Consider the following 17,823-nt stretch of genomic DNA (forward strand, 5'->3'; position numbering starts at 1 on the left):
TCTTTCCACCAAACGGTAAACCAGGCTTATCCATGATGTCTCTCATGCTCTTATCAAGTGCCTCAATTGCTTGTCTTTTTGTCATCGTGGCTTCATCCCACAATATAAGTGAAGCACGACGAAGAAGTGTTGCCGTCCCACTTTGCTTGGTAAAGTTACACACACCACCGTCTTGTATGCTAAGTGGAATTTTGAATCTTGAATGTGCAGTTCTACCTCCAGGCATGATGGAAGCAGCTACACCGGACGTTGCAGTAGCTATCGCTATATTTCCATTGCTCCGAACTCTGGCTAGCATTGCATTGTATAGGAATGTCTTTCCTGTTCCTCCAGGGCCGTCAACAAAGAAAACACCTCCAGTACCACTATCGACGAATGCTAATATAGTGTCATAAGCATGCCTTTGTTCACGATTGAGGTATGACACAGCTGATAGGTGTTCATTGTCTAATTCAATATTGGTCTCCTCAAATATTTCCCGTACCACACCAGACATGTCGTCATTTGAGCCAGAAATCTCTGGAAGAGGGAATAATGTTATATCCTTACCCATCGACTGGAGGATATTTCTAATATCTATCAACACCATCTGTTGTACTGCATTTGAATCGCTTTGGCCCCGCTGGAAGTCATCAGACATTGCAAGTGCTTATCCCAGAGACCTCGCACATTGCTAGGCTCATAGAAGACCAAAATCGTAGCAAACAACCTTCGGAGAGACGAAGGCATATGGAAAACTTCAGCCTCAGTCAAGCATTCATCGATGCTACTATCTGCCTCAATAAGACCTCTTTTCTCAGCAGCCTCTCGGAAGGTAGGATAGACAATTCCTTCAAATGATCTTAGATGTTCGTATGAAGTCGGTCCTCGTACGTGGTTCAGCAACACTCTTAGATAATATCTCTCCCCCTCAGCAGGATGTGCAGAAATGATCCGTCCAACCTGTGTTCGCTGCTGTCTTGGTTTCCATTTCTTCGGCCTACTCTCCCAAACTGCATGTTCTGGAAACTCTCTATATAGTAGGGTTCGAGCCCATGGGAATTCTTGGTTTGCCTTAAAGAACTGAGTTAACATTGATTTCTCAACACCCTGTGCTTCCAAAACATTACGCACATCGGCATTCTCATTGTAGGAAACAAGATGCATGCCTGGAAGATGAAGTTGTAGCTGTAGAACGGGGGGTGAGACACCATTTAGATCAAACCCATATATTCTCCATAATGCCTCCTGGGGGCCCACCCATCTAGCATCTCTGAAATTTTCTATCTCGTTAATCTCCTGATTGCCATCTGCATCATTTACAGACACGGATGCCCTATCGTGGCCCTTATAGATGTACTTGTAAAGGTATTTCACAGCTTGAATGCTCGAGCAAACCTCAACATTCAAGTGACAATCATACCTTCTCAATAGCTTCGGACAATAAGGCACGACCCACCTATTGTCCATGTCATGTCCTCTAACTAATTCTGTCTCTCCATCCTCCCTTCTTCTATATATTGGGTAAGAGTCCTTCCCTTGGAGAGTTGTGGTCTGAAACTGGCATGGATAATGGCACTTGCATTGACCATCTCTCATACAGGGGCTACGTCTATTTAAAGAACCACATGGCCCATGCATCATGTGTTTGGCAACCATTTCACGAAGCTGGGGATACTTGTCCTTATTTGGAAGCTCCGCCGAGATAACAGCATCGTACTGTTCTGGGCTTGTTAGTTTGTAGGGGGATTGCATGATAAGGAGGAAGTGTGCATGTGGCAAACCCCTTTTCTGGAACTCAATGACATGAACTTGTGCTGCCACAACCCCAAGGATGTGTTTATGGAATAGCTGGTGTTTGAGGTCTTCTAATTTGGCTTTAAATACTCGCACAACAAGATCCGGTCGGTCCTGTGGTGTCTGGCCCGGTTCAAGCTCTCTAACTATTTCTTCCCAGTTAGGATTACAAGTCATAGTGAGAAAGAAATCTGGTTTTCCATACTTTTGCACCAAGGCCATAGCATCCATGTATCTCCGTCTCATATCCCTTCCTCCACCAATAAATGATGCCGGTAGCACCCATCTTTTGCCAACTCTACGTGCTCGAACCTCTCCAGCACATAAAGTGTCAACTAAGCCCTGGTACAGATCAGCTCGTATTCTCGATTGGTTGTGAAGGATATAGTTGAGCCGTGTTGTTTCAAGCTTGATATATGTATCCACAGCGAACTGCTGGAATAGACGCTTACCATGCAAGATGGTGTTGAATATACCACGGCGCATCTGGAATTTGTAGCAATAGTATTCGCGCATCGTGATGCACAACTGGCTATTAGTGTCTGTTAATGATAAAAGATGCATGCGGTTAGTTAATTATTGGATCGGATCAAGAGTTGAAATCATCCGAAAAAATAAGGCAATTTATCACATAACGTACCTGGATTGTCAGGTTGTGTGGACGGCCTAATGACCTGGCCAGGATTAACACCAACCTTTGGTATTTCTGGATGCCACCCAAGCTCGCCCCTAGGAAAGAAGAGAGGGTATGACAAAGGGTCATAACATCCATGATGAGGCTTGATGGAGTAACATCTATTATCGTTGCCAAACAGGGTTATGCCACGGTCAATATGTTGGTAAATCTCATTCCCCTCAACCCATACAGCGGCCACCTCTGACGTCAATGGTGCATTGTAGGTTCTCTGGTCTAGTTTGTAGTCAGTATTAAGGAAAATACGACACTCATCCATGTTCTCGACCTGTCCTAAGCTCCTAAATGTTTCAGAGTAAGGGTTGGCTCTTAGTATATCCACCAAACTCGCAATTCTAGAACGGTCTCTTGCTTGGAACAACTCAAATCGAGCCTTTCGAAAACGATGTGAAAGGCTAGGGTCATCATCGTAGAAGTATAGTTGCAAGTGGCTTGAATTCTCATCTCTTTTTCCAAAGGAGTGTAGGTTGTGGTAAATTTGTCCATTCGCTTTGAAGGTATATACTCCATCTCTTGCGCTTGCAAGGTTTTGGTCGTAATCACAAGCAAAGGTTGTGAACGAAAAATGTCCATTGAACCATCTTGTATGATCTTGGAAATGTTGTGAGTTTGGGTCCTGGCTGGTATACAACAGTCGAAGCTCTTCAGGCGGCTCAGGCATCTCAATCTTGACCTTCCCATCTCGGCAACAAAATCCCAACGGCTCAAAGAGGTGCCATTGCAGTGCAAAGAGGTGCAAAGAGGTTTGAATATGAGCCGTTGGGATTTTGTTGCCGAGATGGGAAGGTCAAGATTGAGATGCCTGAGCCGCCTGAAGAGCTTCGACTGTTGTATACCAGCCAGGACCCAAACTCACAACATTTCCAAGATCATACAAGATGGTTCAATGGACATTTTTCGTTCACAACCTTTGCTTGTGATTACGACCAAAACCTTGCAAGCGCAAGAGATGGAGTATATACCTTCAAAGCGAATGGACAAATTTACCACAACCTACACTCCTTTGGAAAAAGAGATGAGAATTCAAGCCACTTGCAACTATACTTCTACGATGATGACCCTAGCCTTTCACATCGTTTTCGAAAGGCTCGATTTGAGTTGTTCCAAGCAAGAGACCGTTCTAGAATTGCGAGTTTGGTGGATATACTAAGAGCCAACCCTTACTCTGAAACATTTAGGAGCTTAGGACAGGTCGAGAACATGGATGAGTGTTGTATTTTCCTTAATACTGACTACAAACTAGACCAGAGAACCTACAATGCACCATTGACGTCAGAGGTGGCCGCTGTATGGGTTGAGGGGAATGAGATTTACCAACATATTGACCGTGGCATAACCCTGCTTGGCAACGATAATAGATGTTACTCCATCAAGCCTCATCATGGATGTTATGACCCTTTGTCATACCCTCTCTTCTTTCCTAGGGGCGAGCTTGGGTGGCATCCAGAAATACCAAAGGTTGGTGTTAATCCTGGCCAGGTCATTAGGCCGTCCACACAACCTGACAATCCAGGTACGTTATGTGATAAATTGCCTTATTTTTTCGGATGATTTCAACTCTTGATCCGATCCAATAATTAACTAACCGCATGCATCTTTTATCATTAACAGACACTAATAGCCAGTTGTGCGTCACGATGCGCGAATACTATTGCTACAAATTCCAGATGCGCCGTGGTATATTCAACACCATCTTGCATGGTAAGCGTCTATTCCAGCAGTTCGCTGTGGATACATATATCAAGCTTGAAACAACACGGCTCAACTATATCCTTCACAACCAATCGAGAATACGATCTGATCTGTACCAGGGCTTAGTTGACACTTTATGTGCTGGAGAGGTTCGAGCACGTAGAGTTGGTAAAAGATGGGTGCTACCGGCATCATTTATTGGTGGAGGAAGGGATATGAGACGGAGATACATGGATGCTATGGCCTTGGTGCAAAAGTATGGAAAACCAGATTTCTTTCTCACTATGACTTGTAATCCTAACTGGGAAGAAATAGTTAGAGAGCTTGAACCGGGCCAGACACCACAGGACCGACCGAATCTTGTTGTGCGAGTATTTAAAGCCAAATTAGAAGACCTCAAACACCAGCTATTCCATAAACACATCCTTGGGGTTGTGGCAGCACAAGTTCATGTCATTGAGTTCCAGAAAAGGGGTTTGCCACATGCACACTTCCTCCTTATCATGCAATCCCCCTACAAACTAACAAGCCCAGAACAGTACGATGCTGTTATCTCGGCGGAGCTTCCAAATAAGGACAAGTATCCCCAGCTTCGTGAAATGGTTGCCAAACACATGATGCATGGGCCATGTGGTTCTTTAAATAGACGTAGCCCCTGTATGAGAGATGGTCAATGCAAGTGCCATTATCCACGCCAGTTTCAGACCACAACTCTCCAAGGGAAGGACTCTTACCCAATATATAGAAGAAGGGAGGATGGAGAGACAGAATTAGTTAGAGGACATGACATGGACAATAGGTGGGTCGTGCCTTATTGTCCGAAGCTATTGAGAAGGTATGATTGTCACTTGAATGTTGAGGTTTGCTCGAGCATTCAAGCTGTGAAATACCTTTACAAGTACATCTATAAGGGCCACGATAGGGCATCCGTGTCTGTAAATGATGCAGATGGCAATCAGGAGATTAATGAGATAGAAAATTTCAGAGATGCTAGATGGGTGGGCCCCCAGGAGGCATTATGGAGAATATATGGGTTTGATCTAAATGGTATCTCACCACCCGTTCTACAGCTACAACTTCATCTTCCAGGCATGCATCTTGTTTCCTACAATGAGAATGCCGATGTGCGTAATGTTTTGGAAGCACAGGGTGTTGAGAAATCAATGTTAACTCAGTTCTTTAAGGCAAACCAAGAATTCCCATGGGCTCGAACCCTACTATATAGAGAGTTTCCAGAACATGCAGTTTGGGAGAGTAGGCCGAAGAAATGGAAACCAAGACAGCAGCGAACACAGGTTGGACGGATCATTTCTGCACATCCTGCTGAGGGGCAGAGATATTATCTAAGAGTGTTGCTGAACCACGTACGAGGACCGACTTCATACGAACATCTAAGATCATTTGAAGGAATTGTCTATCCTACCTTCCGAGAGGCTGCTGAGAAAAGAGGTCTTATTGAGGCAGATAGTAGCATTGATGAATGCTTGACTGAGGCTGAAGTTTTCCATATGCCTTCGTCTCTCCGAAGGTTGTTTGCTACGATTTTGGTCTTCTGTGAGCCTAGCAATGTGCGAGGTCTCTGGGATAAGCACTTACAAGCAATGTCTGATGACTTCCAGCGGGGCCAAAGTGATTCAAATGTAGTACAACAGATGGTGTTGATAGATATTAGAAATATCCTCCAGTCGATGGGTAAGGATATAACATTATTCCCTCTTCCAGAGATTTCTGGCTCAAATGACGACATGTCTGGTGTGGTACGGGAAATATTTGAGGAGACCAATATTGAATTAGACAATGAACACCTATCAGCTGTGTCATACCTCAATCGTGAACAAAGGCATGCTTATGACACTATATTAGCATCCGTCGATAGTGGTACTAGAGATGTTTTCTTTGTTGACGGCCCCGGAGGAACAGGAAAGACATTCCTATACAATGCAATGCTAGCCAGAGTTCGGAGCAATGGAAATATAGCAATAGCTACTGCAACGTCCGGTGTAGCTGCTTCCATCATGCCTGGAGGTAGAACTGCACATTCAAGATTCAAAATTCCACTTAGCATACAAGACGGTGGTGTGTGTAACTTTACCAAGCAAAGTGGGACGGCAACACTTCTTCGTCGTGCTTCACTTATATTGTGGGATGAAGCCACGATGACAAAAAGACAAGCAATTGAGGCACTTGATAAGAGCATGAGAGACATCATGGATAAGCCTGGTTTACCGTTTGGTGGAAAGACGATTGTCTTTGGAGGTGACTTTAGACAGGTGCTTCCGGTCATACGGAAGGGTACAAGGGCACAAATAATTAACTCAACGCTGCGTAGATCTTACCTATGGGGCTACATGCATCAGTTGAGGCCTTGTGCAGAATATGAGGGCTCAGTCAGATCCTTGGTTTTCAGATTACTTGTTGCGCATCGGAAATGGTGTTGAGGAAACCATTGATCAGGACTACGTAAGGCTACCTAGCGATATATGTGTCCCTTACACCGGTGAAGAATCTAACATCAATGACCTCATTGATGTGGTTTTCCCAATGCTAGAGGAAAACATGACAAATTCAAACTACATCACATCACGAGCTATTCTATCAACTAGGAATGAGAACAGTCGATGGCATAAACATGAAGCTCATCGAACGCTTCCCAGGACAGCAAATGATCTATCACAGCTTTGATTGTGCAGTTGATGATTCAAACAATCACTACCCATCTGAGTTCTTGAATTCTTTGACACCGAATGGTTTGCCGCCTCACATCCTAAAGCTTAAGGTTAATTGTCCAGTGATATTGCTCAGGAATCTTGACCCACCAAATGGCTTGTGTAATGGAACGAGGTTGGTGGTGCGAGCATTTCAGAGGAACACCATCGATGCAGAGATAGTGCTGGGTCAACACGCGGGAAAGCGAGTCTTCCTCCCACGCATACCTTTATGTCCTTCGGATGATGAAATGTTCCCATTTAGGTTCAAGAGGAAACAGTTCCCTGTTAGAGTGAGCTTTGCAATGACTATCAATAAAGCTCAGGGGCAAACGATCCCTCATGTTGGAGTCTACCTCCCTAACCCGGTGTTCTCACACGGACAGCTATATGTCGCTATGTCACGAGCTACAGCCAGAAGCAGACTCAAAGTTCTCGCTGCAACGACTAATGATGAGATTAGCGAATTAGATGGCACACTTACCAAGAATATCGTCTACAAAGAAGTGCTCACTTCCTAGATCTTTGGAACGTTTACATCCATGTTTAGTTTTTTTATTTGTAATTACTAGCTACGAACGTTTGTGTTTTCCATTGTCCTGTTAATTTCTTGAACTGGTGCCAATACTAATTATCTTTGTCTTAATGTTATCGCAATATGTCTATACCGCATGTCAACAAATAACGACTTTTTACATATATCGCATCGTAACAAAGGACCCGTAGCAACGCACGGGCACTCTACTAGTTTAGAGGTAAAGATGAGTAGATATAGAACACCTAGAAATCGTCTAGGCGCGCCTATGCTCGCCTAGGCTCTAGGCGGTGGGTTATCGCTTAGAAACTGCCTAGCGCTTTGTTGAACATTGGGCCAGATCATAAGTGAAATAGTTTGATCGGGCAATCGTTGAGTGAACTATATCTTATTCGTATTAGTTGACATAAGCCGTACCATTATAGCTAAGAATGGATTCGGATATTTATTCGAATGTCAGATTTTTTGTTATTTTTCTTCGATTATGGACAAATAAGATATAGAATTTACTATGTAAATTTATAGCCTTGTATTTAACATTGATCTTGTAAAGATTCATAAAAACTAAACCTCAAATTTATCATATATATTCTCAAATAATAGATATAAAAATTCGAATACGGATCGGATACGAATTCGAATCTTTTTTCACCTTTTTAATTGTAGGGAGCAAATAATACATAAAAAAATCTATACAAAATTTTATTCTTATGTGTAATATTATACTTGATAATATAAAAAAAGATTAGCATAAAATTTTAAGCATATCTATTTTAAAATATCAAATTTGTTCTAAGAATTCGGATGTCTAGATCCATCCTTAATTATAGCAGGGTCAACATATTTGGAGAATACTCTTGACTGTTTCGCAGGTTCCGGATTGTATTTCCAAAAGTATCATCTTGCCAAAGTATTTGGCCATTAACTGAGCCAGTTAAATGCCTAAGCTATGAACCCTCCAGTACCGTAAGTGATAATAAAAGTAGGAATGCTATCACTAGAACGGACCAGCTTGATGCACTATCTCCCTTCAACTCTTTGATCAAGGCTCGAATGATACGATCCCTCCGTCACCCCGGAATGAAAGGGGTGATCGTTTTCGTAAGGAAAGAAGACAATAGGAAAATCAGGAACCCAAAAGGTCTAGAAGATCCATCAGCAAAGTATATATATATATATATATATATATATATATATATATATATATATATATATATATATATATATATATATATATGACTTAAGATTTAGGGCTCTCATCTCGTCTCTTTTGTACCAGACCTCTAGTACATTTGCCCCGTCAGCTAGCGGTACGAGCGTGAGGCCGCGAGCTTGAAGAGGACGCGGTTCCCCGTGCCACCTCCATCCCGGCACCCCACCCGACGCCAGTGCGCCCCGCCACCAGCCCGGCATGCGTATGGCTTCCCACGTACATGGATGATGGTGGGCCATTGCGAAGCAGTACTATTGATTGTGTCTATCTGTTGTATATAGCCCGCCAGTACATGCCTTTTTTATATTTTTTTAAAAACATTTTTTATAGAAATATATTTTTGGTTTCACAATTTACAGTTTTATACCCCTGCCGGGCAGTAGGGACCTATATGTAATTAAAATTTGAGTGCTATCGCATGGAGGCCCCTACCGCCCGGTGGAGGGGCAGCACGCTCCCCCAATATAAAAACTGAGGTCCCCACACACTTGCATTTGCAGCCAAAAGCTGAGGTCCCCCACACCTGCATTTGCAGCAAACAACATCCATAGAGGGAAAAAGGAGAGACGTGGGGTAAGAGAAGGAGTTGCAACAGCGAAGCCCTGCCGGATTCCGCACTTGTGATCTGCAGGTAAGTTACGTATGAATCCATTAATATTGTAAAGCAATTTAATTTAATTAATGCTATAGTATTAGAATTTCAGTTCAGTATTAAAATTTCAGTTTATTATAGACTTGTTTCTAAATTAATTATAAATTAAAATAGAATTAAGTTTTGGATAGTGAAATATAGTATTAAACTTGTTTCTAAATATTGCAGCATAAGGCAATGACTGCCTTCAATTTTGGAGGATTTTCATGGACCGAAGAAAAATCTAGTATAATACTTGAGATCATGACACATCTTGTAATCAGTAAGAAATTAGATCTATTAGCGGATGGTACGATAGAGATGGTGTTGTGAAAATTAGTTGAGTTTAAAGATTTCACATTGTTTCGAGGTATTACAACGCAAGATGTAAAAGAACACCTGCTAGAACGTCGGAAGATATACATGAGGGTATGTGAACTAGTGAATCATCCTAATGTTATTGGATTCTTACAAAATACTTGTAAGATATGGATGCGGTCAGAGGTGTATGAGATGCACATTAAGGTAAGTCTTATTCAGTTCTAATCCCGTCCGTCATTTGTAATCCATATTTACGAAATAGTAAAATTATTGTGTAATTATATGCTAGGATTACCCCGAGGACATGGAGTTGATTAACAAATCGATACCAAATTTCCGTAAATTGGTATGTATCTTCGGTGGACTTATGCCGCAAACTAGACGTAAATTCGGCAGGGTTTCGCTGTTGCAACTCTCTCCCTCACCCCACATCTCTCCTTTTTCCCTCTATGGATGTTGTTTGCTGCAAATGCAGGTGTGTGGGACCTCTGCTTTTATATTGGGGGGAGACTGCCGCCCCCCTGCCGGGCGGTCGGCCTGTCTGCCGCCCCTCCTGCCGGGCGGTAGGGGTATAAAACTGTAAATTGTGAAACCAAAAATATATTTTTGTAAAAAATATTTTTAAAAAATAGAAAAATAGAAAAAACGCCCAGTGCATCAGACGAGCTCTGGGCCTTGCCTGGGCTGGGGCTTCTCTCCCTCGCCGGTCGCCACTCATTCAGAGCATCGTCGCCATCACCAGTCTTCCACCTCACCCTTACCACCATCAGCGATAGGGAGGGAGACACTGACGAGACGGGCGAGAGACTCGGCGGCTGGGGTGGGACGGGAGCCAGCCGGTGTGAAGAGACTGTTATCACAGGAGAGCAGCTCTATCTCAGGACCGACCTGCCGGCCGGCTTGCCTCCGCCCGCCCCAGGGAGACGTGTGGCCTGAGGCCTCCCTCTCGGACAAGAATCAAAGAGGAGAAGAGCAGATCTACATCTGCTCCACCGATGAGCGCTTCTCGGTTCATCAAGTGCGTCACCGTGGGGGACGGCGCCGTCGGCAAGACCTGCATGCTTATCTCCTATACCTCCAACACTTTCCCCACCGTGAGTTGATTTTCTTTCTTTCTTCGCCCTCTTTGTATCTTCCTTTCTCCTCGCTCTGGCTATCTGGCCAACGAGATAGAATATAGATCGGCTCCTCCTCCTCACTCACGGAGTCAGGGGAGAGGATAAACGGACGAAATTCATCTTCTTTCGCACATTGATTTCTGCCTAATATAAATAAATAGCTTAGCTGATGCTTCCGACAAGCAGCCATAAATACGACTTTTCGAGGAGGGGAAACAAGAAGGAAATCACGCAACCGTAATCAGGGATTAGAAAATCCTACCATACCCATAGTTTAGCTTGATTTTCCCACTGTCGTTGGAGAGCCCCATAGGATAGGGGTGTCCTTTTGCCCATCTTCTCTTGTGACATCACAGCCACACGCAGTAGCTGACTCTCTTTTTTCCCGGCCAAAAATGTGCCTACAGCCGATTTGTTAGTCTTCGTTCACTTGTGTAGCCTCAGTTATTACTCCGTTGTGGGGTATCTCAATTCTCAATGCTGCAGGATTATGTTCCAACTGTGTTCGACAACTTCAGTGCCAATGTTGTGGTCGACGGAAGCACCATCAACTTGGGTCTGTGGGATACAGCAGGTTAGCATCCTTCTTCACATCTGGTCTTCTTCCCGCCCCTGAGTACTGTAACCATACTCTATGGATTTTTTTACAGGACAAGAGGACTACAATAGACTGCGCCCGTTGAGCTATCGTGGTGCTGATGTTTTTCTGCTCGCCTTTTCTCTTATCAGCAAAGCAAGCTACGAGAATGTATCAAAGAAGGCAAAAACCTCGCGCTGCTCACCTACTTTGCCCCCCACATTTGATGGAATCTTATTTAGTTTAGCTTCTCTACTTGCATTTCTTGCAATGACCTGTGCATGTCTCTTTTCCAGTGGATTCCTGAATTAAGGCACTATGCTCCTGGTGTGCCTATAATTCTTGTTGGGACCAAGCTTGGTATGCTTTGACCTCATAACGCATTGCGTTTGTGCTTATCACGTGGCCTTTTATTCTTATTCATCGCCATTTGCACTGCCAGGATTTTCTGAATCTCTCATGTGAAAGCTCGTGCCGCCCAAACTGAATTGTTATTCCCATTCCTCAGAAATTTTGGTTCACTGAACTTGCTTATGATTTAAGCAATCTCAAATCATGGTTCCTTCTGTTGTTGTAAATTCATGCCAAGCCATTTGATGCCAGCCAACCCTCCACCTCTCTCCCTCCCCTCCCAAAGTGATGTTATAGAAACAATCTTTCAAAGATAAAAGTATACACTGCCATATTTGTAGAAATATATGTGATCATTGTAGAAGCAAAATACAAGGTATTGGAATTGGGCAGGGACATCATTGCTTAGTGTATTTTCACAGAACTTTGCTTAATGTATTTGATTGGATCACATGTCTGCCAGGATTGAGTGATTGTTGAGCATTAGACAAAGTACCAACATTGTGTTGGTTAATCATTGTCTCCCTAGACCTACTTATGCTAAACCAGTTTATTTACTTGTGAAATACACATGACACAACTAATCTTTTTAGGGAACATGTTAAACAAAAGATATAATCGAAATGTTGCTAACACAAAGATTGTTTTATCAAATAAAGTTCCACAGAAGCAGGTCCATCCAGTGTATGAATGCGTGTATATTTTCATATTTTGAGGCAAATTTGTAGGAAAATCTGTGATCATAGCATGTATATATGCAGCAGTTGCTGCGCTAGATCATCTCATTTTACTAACCTCATAATCAGTGGCTTCATGTTCTTTTAGCTTTTGGCTGTTATTGTGCTACAACAGGTTCTTTGTTTATTAGACATAATAGTCGATGTTACTTAACTTTTTAGTTATTGGTGATAGATCTGCGGGATGATAAGCAGTTTTTCGTTGATCACCCTGGTGCTGCTCCTATTTCCACTGCCCAGGTACGCTGAGAATTTTCTGCTTCCATCTTATCACTTTGGCGGGGCGCAGTGGCATCAATATTTAAACATCGTTTCACTGATCTATGCAGGGTGAAGAGCTGAGGAAGCTAATTGGTGCAGCTGCCTACATCGAATGCAGTTCAAAAACCCAACAAGTAGTGCAGTTCTTTTCTTTCCCTGCAGAAGATGCATCATTGAGCTGAGTTGCTGTGCATGCTTACTGACCGCTGCTGCCTTGCACCTCCAGAACATCAAAGCAGTGTTTGACGCGGCCATTAAGGTGGTTCTCCAGCCTCCGAAGCAAAAGAGGAAGAAGAAAAAGGCGCAGAAAGGATGCGTCATTTTATAACTAGTAAATGGCAGACTCAGCAGATGTCCCGCAACATCTTTTGCTGCATCTGGCTGCGCTTCAAAGGACCAGCACAAGGCATATCTTGTGGTGTTGGTCTTGAAAGATCCTGCCTGATACACTGGGTTTCTAGTGTCCTACTACGAGTCATGCCTGCTGACCCATCACTGCGTGTGTTTTGTATGGGCGAAACAGAATTCATCGGTGGATTTGCAATATAGCAGGTTGCCGAAACTAGACAGCCACTTGACTAGCTAGTTGAGTCTGTGTATATGTTGAGTGAAATTAGTTTGGTGTGTTGTGCTTGTTTGGAAAAGCTGCCGTCCCGTCATGCTTGTGTTTGTTCGCGTTGAATTTGAGTCGAAATTCATGCGAAATTATCCATACGGTGAAGAATCCAAGTCGATGGTTCATTCATTCTGTCTAGATCTAGGAGGATAGATTGGAAGAACCAAAGCTAAGGGAAATCAATCAGTCTGGCGTGCCAAATGTTGTTGGTTGGTTCACAAGACAAGACCATCATGTTCAAGGCTCTTCCTTCCTTGCTTGTTACCAGGAGGAGAGAAGAAGGAAGACAAGGAGGGGGAGTGCAGGCGCAGCCGCCGCGCCGACGAGCCGCGGCGCGGCGTTGCACGAGGTCCGATCTGGAGCGCTGAAGCAGCCGTGGGTCTGCCGGATGCCCCTGCCGCCGGCCTCCAGCAGGAAGGTGGAGTTGGCGCTGCCGCTGCTGAAGAGGAGGCACCAGAAGAAGGGCCCCCGGCGGTGCGCCCGGTCGAACCCGGCGCCCACCTGGGTGTGCTCCTTGCCGAGGATCACGGTGGCATTGGTGGTGTTGCCGGCGGCTGAGGCCTGCAGCGCGTCCTTCGGGCCGGCGCGCTCCCGGTGGCAGCCGACGAGGCGGCCGGAGATGACGTCCACCGTGGGGAGCTCCACGCCGCAGTTGGCGGCGTACACCTCCGTTATGTGGGCCTCCGGGGGTTGGCACGCCACCGTGTTGTCGCTGCTGCAGGCTGCGGCGGCCATGGCCATGCACTCGGAGATGTACTGGAGCGCCATGCACCCCAGGCCGGCGCTGTTGCGCAGCGCGGGCAGCTTGCTCGCCGCCCTCTTGCCGTTGATCAGCGCCACAAGGTCATTGGCCGGGTTCCCTGCCGCCGGAGCTTTCGGGTCTCAAATCAAGGGTAAATGGAATGGAAATCTACCAAGCAGAAGCATTTGAGATTTAGTCACCAACCATGGATTTTTGCGGCGGAAGCGGCCCCCAGCAGCATCCAGACGCAGAGCAGGAGAAACGCAAGCTTGGACTTGAAGATGCAGATTCCACGCATTCTTTCTTTTTCTGCTGCCCCAAATCGCAACCCGGGGAGAGGGAAGAGCTGGCGGATGTGCTTTGTGCTTGTGTCCTTCCTCCTCAGCTGTCCTCAGGCCTCACTCAGTCAGTGATGAGAGTGATCAGAGATAGAGAGAGAGGAACGGTTGGTAGACCAAAGACACAAGGGCCAAATGAAATGTGCCATAAAGTAAAAGCGAACGTACTACTTCCCTCGTAAAGTAAAAGCTATAATTGGTGTGTCTCGGTGCATCAATTCACCCTAATGCCCTATCATCATATTCACGTCCTCTTCCACGGCTATCTACTGCAATAGTAATAATAGAGTAATATATGTAGGTGCTTCTTGAACTTATCTCGAGGTGTCGTCTAGGTTTTTAGACTCTCAAAATATATTTTTAGGCCTCTAAACTTGTATAAACGTGTCATTCGAATCTCTTAAGATGTATCTTCAGGTCCTCAAACTTATCTCGTGTCATTTTGGTTCATAAACTCTCAAAGTGAATTTCGTACCTCTGAAAATTGCCATTAATTAATGGCGGAATAGCCAAAATCGTCCCTCAATTATCGCTCACGGCTCAATTTTATCCCTGAACTATCAAAACATCCACTTTGATCCCTAAACTATGCAAAACGGGTCAATTTCATCCATCGGTGATGTGGCGTGTCACCATGGACAGCTAAGTTAGCACCCCGTCAGATTAGGGTTGCAACTCACGCTGAAATGTCCAAATTGCCCCTAGTCCATGTGTTGAACACACACACCATCGAGCCATACTCCAAACCCAAGCGCTCCCATTCAGACCGTAGCCCCCGTCACAGCTCCCAATCTGAATTTCGCTGGTTCTATGGAGGGTACAAACGGTATTTCCCATCATATGTTGACTGGGTCCTGACTTGGCGGTCCACGGTGGCACGCCACTGTTGACGGTCGTTAAGTGCGAAATATGACCGTCAACTATACTCATTTAAGAAGGAAAACTATACCTCTTACTCGCATATTTGTATCACTAACCTAGCTCTACAGTTATTTTCGAGAATTTATGATTTCAGAAGCACAAGTCCGGAATAAGACGAAAACACGATGAATACACAGATAGAAGACACAGACGATCGTATCCTGCGTAACATGAGCAAAGGAGGCCCACAAACCAGAGCAAACCGACCAACCAAGCCCTGGCACCGACCATCTGACATCAGGACACACCAGTCAGTGTACCAGAGAAGGACGGTGGCCAGTGGCGCCAAAGGGGGGGGTCGGCCGACCCCCTATGGAAGGTTTTCCCGCTGAGTTTTGGCGGGAAGACTGATCCTATCCTATGAATGACGGTTTGGCATGTTTCCATATAAGGAGATGGCGGGAACCGACCTCAAGCACTATATAAAGGACCTCCCACCACTCTCTCAAAACACACCACTTGGAATCCTCTCTCTCTACACTCTCTTGTGACTCGTACTCCTTAGGGTAGTGGAGCTAGGCTAGTACTTTATCTCTTAGCGAATCCAGTCGTCATCGGGGTCGGTGAGCAATCCTCGGCCTCTGGTATGGCTTTGTATTCCGACTTTCTTTATGTTAATCATTCAAAGTTCGTTCTTGGTTATCTTGCTATGTTCGTAGCTTGTTTAGCCTTGAGCTGTGCTTTATTAAGTTATAGTAGTTGCATGCTTAGACCAGATGATCTGGGTAAGGATATCGGTTCGTTGTGCTTTCGGGCTTGCCTTAGCATCTTACCTGTCCATCCGAAGGGTGGGGGACCCGGGGGGTGCTAGGGTAGTGACCTCATATGTGGGCATGGTGCCCGGGTATGCGGGATCCTTCGGATATGACGGTGCTCCATGGTGTGACTCGGGTAGACCGCAGGTGGTGACAGCCCTGTCGGTCCGCCAGGAAGCTGCTTCTCGGTTAGCGTACTCCTCGAAGTTCGTGTACGGTGTAGGAGTTCATGCAAAGATGAAACAGGACTGGATGTTCTCCAGTGCGGGTCATTCTCCCCGATGTCCCTAATTTCCCGGCACCTGCAGCTCTAAGCAACGCAGCTAACATAATTTATCCTCTAACATGATTAGTATAACAGGAATCTTTGCCTATGCTCCCACTAACCTTAGGATTGCTTGTTTATTCTTTATTCATGAGAGTTGCCTGTTCTGTGTGTGTCACATTACCCCTGATTATCCTTTATATATATCACTTACCCCTGTATAGTGAGTGGTCTTCATCTTGCTCATACGTGTCATGGTTATGCAACTAAGTAAATACACTGTACATAACCTAGCCATCCCTTGGGAAAATATAAATAACGATACCCTGAATACTTCCGGGTGAAATGCTACAACGGTATATCCGTGCGCTTGCGGATCCTTCTGTAAATGTTAAGACATACCACACGGCATCTTCGAGGCGCCGTTGCTAGGAACTAACCACTCCTAGTGATGACGCTAAGAAATGCCAACAAGCATTTCTGGCGCCGTTGCCGGGGATGTCACTAGGTGTAAAGTATATTTACTAAAGTACATAAACATGGCTATATAAGTAAGCGGTAGCTACTGTTTATATAGACTAATGTGTTTATCTTTTTGTTTTCTCCTGATTAGATGAAAACAGGGTAGTGTATGTCTGGTTTCTCCTTGCCGACAAATTTTGTTGAAAATCCCGAGAAACTCGTGAGAAGGGTCCGAGCTCGCGTCGTTCCTCCTCCGATCTCGCAGTCGACAAGTGAACCAGCTTTCCAAGCACCATCAACCGAACTCATGGCTGAGAAGACTCTCTGCGACTTCTCCGTCCCCTCAGTTGCCAATGTGGCAACTGGACCCAACGTTGATGTTGGGGATGTGAACTTTGAGCTGAAGTTCAGCCTGATAAACATGGTGCAGGCTAGCCCATTCTGTGGCAAGCCGAATGAGGACGCCAACGCCCATCTCCAGAACTTTCTGGAGCTTTGCAAGACCGTAACCATACGGGCCGTTACGGCTGACGCCATCAGGATTCGCCTGTTTCCTTTGTCCCTCCTGGGGAAGGCGAAACAGTGGTTTTATCAGAACAAGGAAGCCGTTAGCACGTGGGACAAGTTTCAACTAAGTTGAAACTCTTTCTTCTGCTCATAAAAAATCAACTAAGTTTCAACAAGATGATAGAAACACAACTGGCTCAGTTAGCTGCTGCTGCTCCTGTCTATGAAGACGGGAAGATTCCGGGGCAACCCGAATCTTCCGTCGAAACTGCAAATATGGTGTCTACCGGGTGGGGCAACCCTCCCCGGCAGACTTCTCGAACTAACCATGCATGCAGGTACAATCCCCCAAGGAATGACACTTGGGATGGCTTGGTAGCAGCAATTCAAGAAGATCCAGGGGTCTCCATGATCAGCTGCTCAATCTTCGATCAATACTATGAGCACGCGCTCTGCGACCTGGGGGCCAGTATCAACATTATGCCCATGGTAATATACAAGAAACACTTATACCCTGCTCTCCCCCCCAACATATATGTGTGTGCAACTCGCAGACTCTACAATCCGGTATCCCGAGGGGATAGCCAAGAATGTCATGGTCTGCGT

At 45.0% G+C, this 17,823-nt stretch overlaps 2 protein-coding genes across 3 annotated transcripts; one reads left to right on the forward strand and one right to left on the reverse strand.

The window, feature by feature from the left end:
• Nucleotides 1-10,258: 10,258 nt before the first annotated feature.
• On the forward strand, nt 10,259-13,270 carry LOC120657743 (rac-like GTP-binding protein 5). The gene is made up of 7 exons (XM_039936168.1): nt 10,259-10,661; nt 11,172-11,259; nt 11,336-11,445; nt 11,559-11,622; nt 12,526-12,590; nt 12,680-12,745; nt 12,838-13,270. The coding sequence occupies exons 1-7, from the start codon at nt 10,563-10,565 to the stop codon at nt 12,937-12,939; spliced, it is 594 nt and encodes a 197-aa protein (XP_039792102.1). The 5' UTR covers nt 10,259-10,562; the 3' UTR covers nt 12,940-13,270.
• A 114-nt stretch (nt 13,271-13,384) lies between these two features.
• Nucleotides 13,385-14,477, reverse strand: LOC120657741. Of its 2 annotated transcripts, none has more exons than XM_039936167.1 (2): nt 14,174-14,430; nt 13,385-14,087 (listed from the first exon to the last, which is right to left on the reverse strand). In XM_039936167.1, exons 1-2 carry the CDS (start codon nt 14,265-14,267, stop codon nt 13,489-13,491), a joined length of 693 nt encoding a protein of 230 aa, XP_039792101.1. In that variant the 5' UTR covers nt 14,268-14,430; the 3' UTR covers nt 13,385-13,488. The 2 variants fall into 2 exon arrangements, with proteins under 2 accessions (XP_039792101.1, XP_039792100.1); XM_039936166.1 differs by having other exon boundaries at nt 13,388-14,099; nt 14,174-14,477.
• Between the last annotated feature and the right edge of the window lie 3,346 nt (nt 14,478-17,823).

The sequence above is a fragment of the Panicum virgatum genome, chromosome 1N (genome assembly GCF_016808335.1).
Source record: "Panicum virgatum strain AP13 chromosome 1N, P.virgatum_v5, whole genome shotgun sequence".
NCBI lineage: Eukaryota > Viridiplantae > Streptophyta > Magnoliopsida > Poales > Poaceae > Panicum > Panicum virgatum.